Below are 12,374 nucleotides of genomic sequence, written 5' to 3' on the forward strand. Positions count from 1 at the left end.
TAACTAATTTGGGGCCAAAATTCGGGCCCATTCCTAATGCTAGAACACATACCTTTTTCCAAAGTTAAAATTGATTTCCTGATTTTTATAATTTAGTATGGAAGTGTTGGTATGTTCTTAAAAAAATGTTTTATCACATGCTCATATCCTTAATGTCTATTTTTTTTAAACATTCTTTTTCATTTCTCAGCAAAATTGGAATTCCAATTTAAGTCATAATGACACATTTTTCCCAAATTAGAAAAGCCCTTGCCCAAACACAAAAGTGTTCAGACCATTATCTACAAAGTCAAGGGCTAAAACTTCTATTAGACCAAGTGAAATATCACACAAACTGCAGGTGCACAATTTCCCATGCTGACTAACATTCCTATGAAGTTTCATGTATATAGGTGAAACAGTAATATTTTGGGAGCAATATAGCACACAATAATTTTAAATCACCTTTTAATAAGTCTTGGGTTGATTAAGTATCGTTTTGTAGTGTACATATCCAGCTAGGCAGCAACAAATTTATTTGTATTCAAACCACGCAGTGTATCTATAAATCGATCAATTGTAAGATTTAAAGTTCTTCTATTCGGACAATAGCCACAATTATTGTTAGTTGAAGTGAAATGTCAAAGAAATCGCAGGTGCACAACTGCCCATGCTGACAGACTAACATATCAATGAAGTTTCATGTTGTGTAGATGAAAAACATTTATAGCTAAATAAGACACTATGTGTTTAAGAGACGTGATGTGACGAGACAGAATGGGACAGACGCATCTCATGCATAGCCTCCAGATACATCTATCTGAGGGTATGACGATGACCCACTGGGCTTTTGTCAATTAAATATTGTATCAATAGTGTATCTATCCAGCAAGGCAGCTAGATATTTACTGGTATCAATATCACAGAAAGTATCAACCATTCCATGGCATACAAGCTACATAACTCTTCTATGAGACAACAGCACTGACCTGGTGGTTTGTGTTCAGGTTTGTGTACGGGCAGCCAGGACGGTGGAGGCATCAGCTCGGCATCCTTTGTCTCATAGTCCTCATCATCACTGTCTATAACCATACATAAATACATAAAAAATGTCAATAACTAAATGATTATTGTATACTAATTCGTTTTAGCTAAATACAGTGCTCCAGCATATACAATTGAACATTGACCCTTGCAAGTGCCCCATAAAGGCTTATTCAATGAGCATCAAAAAGCCCTTCATGACCAAGCTTCCTGCCATTTTCAAATCCTGGCTGGAGCTCTGCAGAAAGCGAAGACAGCTGCTGATATGAATATGGGTAGACAGCAATAATGGTGTTTATTTGGGAAATCATAAAAAGGGTGAGGTGGAGCTCAAGCCCTCAACAGTCCAAACATATTTGTAGTTATAATTCCTGATTGTGAGTAGCAGTACTGGTATGTATACTGTATAGCATGTTCTATGCATTGGCTATTCATGCTAATATACACTAACTGGTTCGCATTCTAGAAGTAGATGGTGTTGTGCTCAAACAACATGATGCCACTGGGAGGTCAGATGTTTTCAATTAGATTATGCCACCACGCGCTTTTATTCATTAACTTGTTAATTTTAGATTGTTTACTTGTAAAGTGAATGGCCAAATGACAACCAGCAACATGTTATTTATATAGACATCAGCAAAAATAGATAGGGTATTTGGTTCAGTACCTTGTCTCCTCATTGTCATAGAAGCCATTACATCTTTGACTTTCTCTGTTTCTTCATCAGCCATCTCATTGATGTCGGAAAAATCAACAGCATCCGTTGCCTTCATGTCAAAGTCAGCTTTAAAGTAAACAAGAAAGTAATTTGAAGCTTTTCACCAACAGTTATCATTATAAAAGAAGGAAATTAAAACACATCAGAAAGTAAATTCTAATACAACAAAATAAATATTCATGAGCTTAAATATTGCAAACCTAAAAAAAAAACAGTTTTTCAAAAGATAATGGCAGATAAAATTTAGTGCACCAAAGTACGGTAACTGACATTTAAGCTAGGCAGATTGACCCATGTTAAAAGTATAAGCTGCATACCTGACTGTAAGTCCTCTTCCTGAGGAGACCCAACATCATTAGTTATCTCCTGTACCAGCGACCCAATACCCATGGAAGTTAGTGAACTCAGGTGACGTTTTGACTCCTGTACACATCAAACATACAAACAATCAATCAGTCACTTTTTATATTAAGTAAATCTAAATGGTTTGACAAACATGTGTAACATAGGTTTAAAGATAGTGATACATGACTGAACAGAAGATATTATTATCTTCAGCAAAACTTTGTTATGAACACAGTGGGTTGTTGTTTTTTTTGCCCTTTTTCAGGCAGAAATTCGGCCACATTCCTCTCTTGAAAACGTATACATTTTTTACTCACCCGGGTAAAAAAAATCCCCTTATTTTTTTTATTTGATGAACATTGACCTCCTATCATTAAGAGCCCTGCATTTATCATATGTATCGATTATGTGCCATTCAAGAATATGTCTTAAGGTTTGTTGAATAAAAAGTTTGACAACAAGTTGAACATTGTATTATTCATGTAAGTATTTTCTCCCTTGTTGCCAAAACAACGCTATTTTTCCCCTGTCAAAGGGCCCGCTATCATTCCCTTAAAAGAGAAAAAAAAACACTGGAACAATCATCAACCTATTTGAAAATAAGAATGCAGCAGACTTTAACCACATACTCACCTCATCAAGAAAATCTCCTTCAAGCTCGCCCCTCTCATCAATGTTTCCAAACAGGAACCCTGTTAGGGAGGCTGCTGCTTCCTGACCGCCCCCTTCACCATCCCCATGGCCCCCTATATCACCATCAGGGTCTTCACTGTCCATGTTCACTAGGCCAACTTGAGGATGAAAAATTAAGAGCTTCAAAGGTATATTTTAATAATGTAAATAGAAAGAACTGAAGATGATATAGCCTATATAATTTATACTTTTACATTATGGAGAAGCTTAATCTACTTATTTTTACTTGTGCGACCTCAATAATCACTCACAAATGAGAGCGGGCAAGTGGATTTATTGACGTCTGAACAGTGCATATATATTACTGACAGTTTATTTTAATACTTTCCAATCTCACTACCAGAAAAATCCACAATGCATACCCATAGTATGATAGTACCCAGCTTGTATCAGCAAATTAATTGCATTGCTTGAGTCATGCAGGCATATGTACTTATAAGAACAAAAATTAAAAGATTTGAAATTGCATGCACAGCTTAATAAAACGCCATAGAATATCACTTATGTATGCCCTAAATGTTGATCTTGTTTATGATAAGATTTCATAACAATACATTCAAGTTGACTACAAATTTCTTGCAATTAATTCTGCTTCCTTTGTATATTGACAGCAACTGTGATGGAAAGCTCTCTTAGTAACAAAATTAAGATGAATGATTAATTTACTTTGTAAATCTCTAATACTCCTTTCTACAGCCTATCTAATACTGTAGAAAATACGTTTCACAAAACACTCATCCTCTTATTAATATGAATAATAGTATAATGTAACCCGAGATATTTTGTTTTTATATTGTTTTCTTTGAAATATGGATGCATTCAGTGAGGACAATTTATGCTAAATGAAAAATTTTCAATCTCCATGTCATGGGAAGTAAAGTGCTTCATTTTCTATAACATCTCACCTGTAACTTGACAAATTAATATTAATCTTGTAAATTTTGAGGATTTTGACAGAGCGCGGCCATTTTTAATGGCTTGATTATATTTATTTCTATTAAACCGGTTCGATGAAGATTGTCTTTTAGTTTCACTTCGTAGTGTAGGTAACCTCGCCAAGGATAGCAGACATGAGCGCCTTTTATATAATATGAAATTGCAGTGATTAGGCTATCATCTTTAACAAAATCCATTATAATATATATTAAACAATTTAAGTTGTAGAATTGTTTTATTTTATAAATCGAGCTCAGTAATATCGGGTATGGATTATGGAATTGACCACTCTCCGAAAGTTTATATTTTCAGATTCCTCCGAAATCCTGGAAATTAACATTCCGGAAATAGCTAAACCAGAGTATGGAATGTATACGTGGCCATGTTCTCCTGTGCTAGCCCAGTTCATCTGGCATAACAGAAGATGGGTAAAAAATAAGGTAGTTCTGGAGCTGAGCGCGGGGACTGCCCTTCCTGGCATTGTAGCTGCGAAATGTGGCGCAACTGTACACTTCAGCGATTGTCCAGAAATGCCAGAGTGTCTTCGTAACGTGAAACGTTCGTGTGATGCAAACAATCTTCGCGACAATATCGTTCATGGAATAACTTGGGGAAGAATTGATGGCGTTGTTACAAAGTTGCCAAAATTAGATGTCATTATCTCGTCGGATTGCTTTTACAACCCAAAAGACTTCGAAAATTTGATAACAACTGTAGCGTATTTGCTTGATATTAATTCAAATGTGCAGTTCATATGTTCATACCAAGAGAGATCTTCGTCGTGGAGCATTCAGCATCTGCTACACAAATGGAAATTAAATGCATCAGTTATACCTCTATCGTCATTTCAAGGAAACTCTTCAGACATGACTTGTTCATACCTACCCGGAAATCCTTCGATAAGCGTTTTAAAATAGAAAAATGTTTATAAATTTGGATGACCATAGAAGTTGTTTCTCCGCTCTCATTTTCAATATCAAGCCAGACGTTCTGACGTTGTGAGTTGACAAAGTCGTTCGACCATGTTTGGTAGGAAAGGGTGCCATACGGTTGACTTAGTATATTAAATAAACATCTAGCATGCACTTTTGCAAAGAGATTTGAACTTGTTTGTTGTTTTTTGGCTTGTCATTGTTTTTATCACGGTTCGATGACGCACATCTGCAGTCGCGTAGCTGACTATACGCAAATACGCAGTTGCATAATGAAATTTTGACAGGTTGAAGTTTCTGTCATACCAAAAACCCAGAATTTGAAAAAAACGAAGGGGGTGGGGGATGAAGGGGTTAATAAACCCCACAGCACCGATCTGCGTAATCTCAAATTGGCCTTAGATACGCGCCTTATCTGTCTGTTCTTACGTCTGTCAAAAGTTTGGCCGCAGCCTGCAATAGGTTGGTTATTGGATATGGCAAGTTTTTGCCGAGTGGAAATACCCTAACTGTCTATTTGTGCGCGTCGCAGCTGCATGAGTGTGCGCAGGTTCGTAAGTGCATCTACGCGCGCGCCTTTGTGTGTGTGTGTCCGTGCGCGCGCTTTGTGTATACAGTGTAGCGTGCATGCGTGGATGTAGGTGTCGGTGTTGACGGATATGAAATGCGGTCCTGGATCCAAATAGTATATGCTTAAAACGTGGATTTCCATGTAATGTGTGGAGTCTGGAGAACCCCACTGTTGTATCCTAGGTTTATATCGGATGTGCATGCTTATTTATATATATATATATATATATATATATATATATATATATATATAAACCTTGTATAATCCGGAACCGTGACCATCAACCGGCATGGCCTGTACGTTCTTTAATAAAGTATGGAAGAGTCAACGCAACAGTGTGCTCAATACGCTCACCCAAGACTGCTTAAGCTATTTCTAGTCTAAAATGGAGAACTTTGGCGGTTAGTTTGTTACCAACAACAAACTTAACTTGAATAAAAACAACATTTACTTACTGTTTTCAAACATAACTTCAAATAAGTAATGCTAAACTTTAAAACATTGTATGAAGAATAATGTCCTAGGTCTAAAAGTTCACTTAATATCTTCACTGATCTTGGTAGTTCAATGTTCATAGAATTGAATCCACATGAAATATTCAACACACTATATAAATTCAACACTACTTCAATTAATTCCCACTAAAGGTTGAAAAGTAATTCTAACACAATAATTTAATTCAATCCTAGTTTATAGAAAGGTGAAAACTTTACAGAAACTTAAATTTTGCCAAAAAAAACAACATAATCGGGGAAGTTTGCCTCTCTATATTTATACCAAATAAGAAGGTCCAAGAACATAATACAAATATTCCCAAGAACTTTCTTCAAGAACTATTTTTCTCTGCCTAGATGACCGTCTATGTGCATCTTCATCGTCCGTTTCAGGTTTTACATCGACTGCTTCAGGTATATTTATTCCCTGTATATAGTTCTTGCCTTTTCTTTCTCCACTTGTCAAGCGGTTCCGACGAGTTTCCTCTCAGAACTACATCTGACTCTCTAATCTCTTGTGTAAACTTTTTCGTCACTTTTAAATCTTAATTCTCCTGCTTGAACTTCTTTTGTATTGATGTTATCCTATGCAACATGTATTTCGTATTCTTCATGTCACTTCGCTAACTTAAAGGTCTTTGATGTTTCTCTGGGTAAAAGAGCGGTTGCATTCATACAACCTATAAAAAGCTTAATAAAGATTTGGTGTTATAAATTTAAGGCAAGTCTGGGCCTTGGTTTACCAATATTGGTCACACAAACTGACAAGTGCATAATGAACAAGTTCAACTGATTGTTAAGGCAAATTGATGCTTATTAAGCACAAGTACAGATGCGCAGGAGTTTTCACAAATGCTTTACCAATGGACACCCATATTACGTTAGGCACGTAGAGGAATTAGTGAAATTGTTGAAGAATTCGAAGGATGGATGCCTAAAGCTGCACTGATCTGAGACAAAAACGGAACTGAGGGATAAGGTGAAAGTAGATGATGAACTTAGAGCGTTTGTATTCTACTTAATCTTTTAAAGGGACATTTATTGAATGTAGATGTACGTGTACTGATCATTTAAGTTAACATTTTATATATAGAAAAGGTTTGCTTTTATATTTTTTTTTATTTCATTTTATTTTGTTTTACTGTTGAAATTGTAACCTAATCCCCCGTTCACACGGAGCTACAATCTCATCACGCTCATTCCGACCTGAAGAATATATCAGATCGGGGGAAAAGGCGTCGAAATCTCAAAAATCGACGGGTATCGTCCGCGGATCGCTTGATCTACGCTTGTACTACGATTTCTCCAGGACCACCGTGTTTCCGATTGTTGCTTTCGCGCATGTAGCATGTTTGCACCGCGACCATCATCGATCGTGCGCCGTTCCTACTACGTTGTCACCACGATGTACACGGCCTAACTACGTTGGTAGACAGACTTAAAGTGACACGCATATTCAAAATCAATGCACACACATGTAAAATATAATTTTTAGTGATAAACCTTTAACTAGTTACTAAATAATGCATTTATGGAAAATATTTATTACTGATAACAAGATAATAACCAAGTATTTAATAACTGAATACGCAAAAATATCAAATTGAATATTAAAAAATTGGTGAATGATAGAATATTTACTGTGATTTACTATAATCTGTAAAGGTTAGAAATACCGTGTTTTCTTCAGCTTTCTTTCAAATTAAACTCGGTATTCTTCATAAGAACCAAGGTTTTGACATTTATTCATCCTTCTTGGTATAATTGCATCACGGACCTATAAACCAGTTTATAGGTCCGTGATTGCATTAATGGTGGTAAATCTTCTTTGGGAATAAGAGTGCATCTTTAAAGGGACTGTACACCAGATTGAAACCGAAAAAAAGTTTTATTCTGTAACGAATCTTAGGACAATTATCTAATAGAATGTGTTACGCTTTGATTTCATATTTGATAAAAAAAAGTACCAAAATGTAAAAAAATTTTTTTAGCTAGCTTTACACCTACCTCGGTAATATCACGTGATAACACCGACTATCCAATCACGCATAAGGAATAAATTCTACCTGGTAGACATACCCAGTAATATTTTTAATGGGAAAATACGAAATAACTGCTAAACTTAAATAAATTGTAAACTATGTGGTACTTCAGTTAGTAAGTTTCAATGCATTGTACACATCGATGCCAAGTTTATGTCAGTTTTCGACAAGTTTCTTTTCTTTTTTTCGCTATTTTATCATACGAAGTACAGCCCCTTTAAAACACTACTCCACGATGTCGCCGCGCTCTTGCCGACCACACTACCTTCTCTCCACGATCATTAATTCGATGCGTACATAAAAATTGAGAGATTTCAAGCAGCCTTTCAGTTTTCTCAAAAACGTTGAAAAATGAAAAGCAAGAATTAGTTCCAACTTTTTATCCTTCAGCAGGAGCAGAGGCTTCACGAGTATCAGATTGAAAATATTATTCGGCGGAGAAGTACAAGGCGAGAACAAAGATACTGGGTACGACCATGGCTAGCTGAAGAAAGAAGGCTTCAGAATGATAGACTTGTCAGTGAGTTATGATTGGAAGATACGATGTCAGTGTGTATCATCGAAACGTAGTTCAATTATTCGCCGTTTGTACTGCGTTGTTATTACGGTAATGAAGATCTTGCCACGATGCTTCCACGATGTTTCTATACGCTTATGCCGATCTTACTATAAATATACGTTCTTACAACGCTTTTACCCCGATTCATTTTAGCCACGCTCCTGCTATGTTCAAAATAGGCGTGGCGGGGTTGTGGAGCTTCAGGATCTTCGCGATTCTACTACGACCCTCCCACGTTAAGACCCTCTCTCTATCTTTCACAATGACGCAACGATTGGTCACGATTCGGCACAAAGTTTAGAGCGTGGTTGAAGCGGGGCCCTGTGTGAACGGGTTATAACTAGGGATGCAAACGAATATTCGATTAAACGTTTGGTATTTGAATGTCAAAATCGGTATTCGAATATTCGAAAAAAATGTTGAATAAATAAAATAAAAAAAACCTTTGATCTAAAACGCTGCTATTGTGTATATAGTTCGTTTGTCATGTTTTTTACAATGATTGGCCCCTAATGCCTGAGGTGTGAATGTGATGACAATACATTAAACACGCGTCATATGCCATTTAGGGACATATCGTCGTGTACTATAAAAAGTCCCCGTAAATTTACAACTGGCTATTAACAATGCGGTGACAAAGAAACATTTCACCATATTTTCTTCAAATGCCCATCATATAAGGAACAACGGGAACACTTCAAATCAGAACTTCTAAAACTAAATATGCCAGTAATGAATAGGTATCACCTGCTTTTTCCCGCATCTGATATTACAGAGAAGGTAAGAGGTGCAGTATTTGCATACCTGTCGGAAAGCAAATACCAAAACAAGATTTAATACCACATAAAATATGATATGTTAGGAACAGGGTTCTGAGCAAGTTCATAACACTAATAAATCAACAAATTCACACAAAATATAACAATTTCAAATGATCCATGCCCAGTACAGACACGCGAAATGTCAAATTTGCAGCTATAATCAAGTAATACACTTAAAATAAACCAGCACGACCATTGTATACGCCGAGAACCACTTGCTTTGGGCCATTTTTCAAAAGGGTGGCAATACAATGACTGCTTTAAATATAAATATATTTCGGAGGAGGTTCATAACACTAATCAAACTAAATTTAAAAGAGCAAAAAAGGCACCATCATTGTATACACCGAGAACCACTATCTGGACCCTTATCAAAGGGTGGTAATACAATGACTGCTTTAAATATAAATATATTTCTGATTAGGTTCATAACACTAATCAAACTAAATTTAAAAGAGCAAAAAAGGCACCATCATTGTATACGCCGAGAACCACTATCTGGACCCTAATCAAAGGGTGGCAATACAATGACTGCCTTATCTGAGAAGGTTCATAACACAAATCAAACTAAAATTAAAAAAAAAATAAAAAAAAAAAACAGAAATAAACTAAAGGAAAAAGAAAAACAGGCACGAGTAATGAATTCAATGTAAACTTAAAATAACGAGCACATTGTATACACCGAGAACCACTATCTGAACCCTTTACAAAAGGGTGGTAATACAATGACTGCTCTCTGAATACAAATAAATTTAAAAAAAAAACCAACCTCACAATATAAAATAGTAAAAAACATTTATAAACTAAAATAAAAAAGAAGGGAAAAAGGCACGATCAAAGACTGCAAAGTTAACCTAAAATAACGAGCACGATCATTGTATACGCCGAGAACCACTATCTGGACCCTTTGCAAAAGGGTGGTAATACGGTGATTGCTCTCTGATAAAATAAATTAAAACTTTAGTTTATATGTATATGTGTATTTTACTGTTTGAAAATATACGAAAAGGACGCCATAGACTTCTGCATGATATCAAGAACGATATAATGATCGACTTTCCAACATTACCGAGCCCGGAAAACAAACACTCCATCTCCGGAGTTATGAAATGAACGCGTATAATATGGATTTCCATTACTTATAATAGTAATTATTTTAAAGATGTATAATCTACGTTGTGGTGACGAAACATTTCTCTTCTTTTCTTCTTTCGTTTTCACATGAAAGGATGAGGTATTACAGAGTATGATGTAACACATAGATCTTACTAGAAACCTTTAAATGCAAGTCACCACAACGCCAAACGAAACCAAATTAATTTGCGCCCGGCACAATGCGTACACACCGGTCTCAAAAATAGACCGGTGTGTACACAATGGCGCCCGGAATAGTAAAAAAAGAAACCAGTATCGAAAAAATATCAAAATTATAAAGGCTCAAGGACCTATTAATTGTTCTAAATAAAACTCATACACAACCGTAGTACCAGTAGAAGTCCAGGATGATACATGTTATATGCTATGCAAGGTGATGGTGTTGTTTTAATAACGCTTCTGGTCTAGATACATTGTATGAAAGTATGCATGTATACGGAAATAGAGCATTACTGGACCAGAGGCTACATATGTATATAGATGTCTTGATAATCCAGTATGAATGATCACTGTTAAAAAAAAAAAGTTCGGCCGAAGTAGTCAAGAGAGAAAAAACAATATCGGTATAAACTGTATAGAGACATTTTGAGTTAACAATTCTACCGATTTAAACTGTTACATCCATAGCACTATTAGAAGTCCATGATGATATTACATGCTATGCTTGGTGATGGTGTTGTAATATAACGCTTCTGGTCCAGGTTCATTGATAGGAAAAAACAGTTTTTGATCCTAGCCCTAATCCATTCATTCACTTAAAGATATTTAAATTTTGAAAATACATTTTGTTACGACCCATTGATAAAAAGAGAATGCACTGGACCAGGAGCTACATACCTGGATATAGAAAGTATACTATGTATTTTTATCCCGCACATACATATTAAAATGGAAACAAATCGGGCGCGGGCCGATTTAAAAAAAAAAAAAAAAAAAAAAAAAAAAAAAAAAAAAAAAAAAAACTTTATATTAATATTATTTTAATTGTTTGTTTAAACTGAAATAAACCATAGTAACCCTATCTGTATATGTACATGAACACTTAAAAAACACAATTATTAAATATTGAGGCAATAGTTGGGCATCGACAACAAAGTGGTCAATTCATTTATATATTAGAAATATAAATTCATATAGTGGGCGAAAAGTCCTGTTCTCACAACACTTTCTTGTCAATGAACTGATCGCAAGTCTTGCCCATCCTCGAAAAAAATTATTCTTACACGTAAATGTTTATAAGATACAACGCAATATCTAAATTACAACTGTAGTTAAGACTAGAGAAATGAAACCATATCCAATATTCAGAGCTGTGGGGCCACTCTAGATGTCATTCATCGCAGGTTTCGCGGCATTTTGGGTACAAAATTACTCCTTTGGTTAATATCCCATCAACCGATGGGGGTAAAACTCCCCCTTTGGATTCAAAATTCTGTTTAAGTCACACTTGGGGATGTGACGGGGTCAAGCCATAATGCAGCCATTATAGGGCGCGGGCAGACCTTTATAAACTCAACAACAACAACAACAACTGGCTATTGGACAAGTGACACCAAAAAATAATGTATTTTCGGTAAATTTAAATGCCTTTGCCATTTTAGGATTAAAGCAAACGGCCTTCACACTTATGTTTTCGTTTTATCATTTTACTAGTTCCTGAGTTGGTTTGGTATATAAGGTAGAGGTTTATCCCAGAACGAGGCTGCTCGTCCTACGGAAAGACCCTTCATAGGCCCACTACGCCATTTGAAAAGGAATCCATCTAATTTCACATTGTTTCACAATATCAAGGCAGTGGAATTATTCGATTTTGATTGTTCATAACGTTACCTTTTTCTATGTAAAATTGGGAATTTTAGAGGCTCATTTTGGGAAAATCAGGGTCTTTGCTACGACAAAGTAGGATTAAAATGCCTTGGCTATTACTTAAGCGAATGGTACTTATAGTTTACTACAACTTCTAAAAGGTGTATTTTGGTTATCGAATATTCGATCGAAAGAATTACCGAATATTCGAATATCAATTTTGCCATTTCGTTTGCATCCCTAGTTATAACATATATAAGCAGCTGCCTCGATTGTTGT

At 35.7% G+C, this 12,374-nt stretch overlaps 2 protein-coding genes across 2 annotated transcripts in view; one reads left to right on the forward strand and one right to left on the reverse strand.

The window, feature by feature from the left end:
- The window catches only part of LOC128228127 (transcription initiation factor TFIID subunit 1-like), a 41,832-nt gene extending 38,079 nt beyond the window's left edge, over positions 1-3,753 (reverse strand). Inside the window, exons 1-5 of the mRNA XM_052939246.1 lie at positions 3,685-3,753; positions 2,720-2,877; positions 2,059-2,164; positions 1,691-1,807; positions 969-1,061 (exon numbers count right to left, since the gene is read on the reverse strand). Of these exons, the coding sequence (XP_052795206.1) occupies positions 969-1,061; positions 1,691-1,807; positions 2,059-2,164; positions 2,720-2,863 (460 nt within the window). The 5' untranslated portion in view covers positions 2,864-2,877; positions 3,685-3,753. The remainder of the gene's footprint in view (positions 1-968; positions 1,062-1,690; positions 1,808-2,058; positions 2,165-2,719; positions 2,878-3,684) is intronic.
- A 223-nt stretch (positions 3,754-3,976) lies between these two features.
- On the forward strand, positions 3,977-4,826 carry LOC128228791 (histone-arginine methyltransferase METTL23-like). The gene has a single exon (XM_052940293.1). It carries the CDS (start codon positions 3,991-3,993, stop codon positions 4,630-4,632), a length of 642 nt encoding a protein of 213 aa, XP_052796253.1. The 5' UTR covers positions 3,977-3,990; the 3' UTR covers positions 4,633-4,826.
- Positions 4,827-12,374: the final 7,548 nt, after the last annotated feature.

Source organism: Mya arenaria, chromosome 3 (assembly GCF_026914265.1).
Source record: "Mya arenaria isolate MELC-2E11 chromosome 3, ASM2691426v1".
Lineage (NCBI taxonomy): Eukaryota > Metazoa > Mollusca > Bivalvia > Myida > Myidae > Mya > Mya arenaria.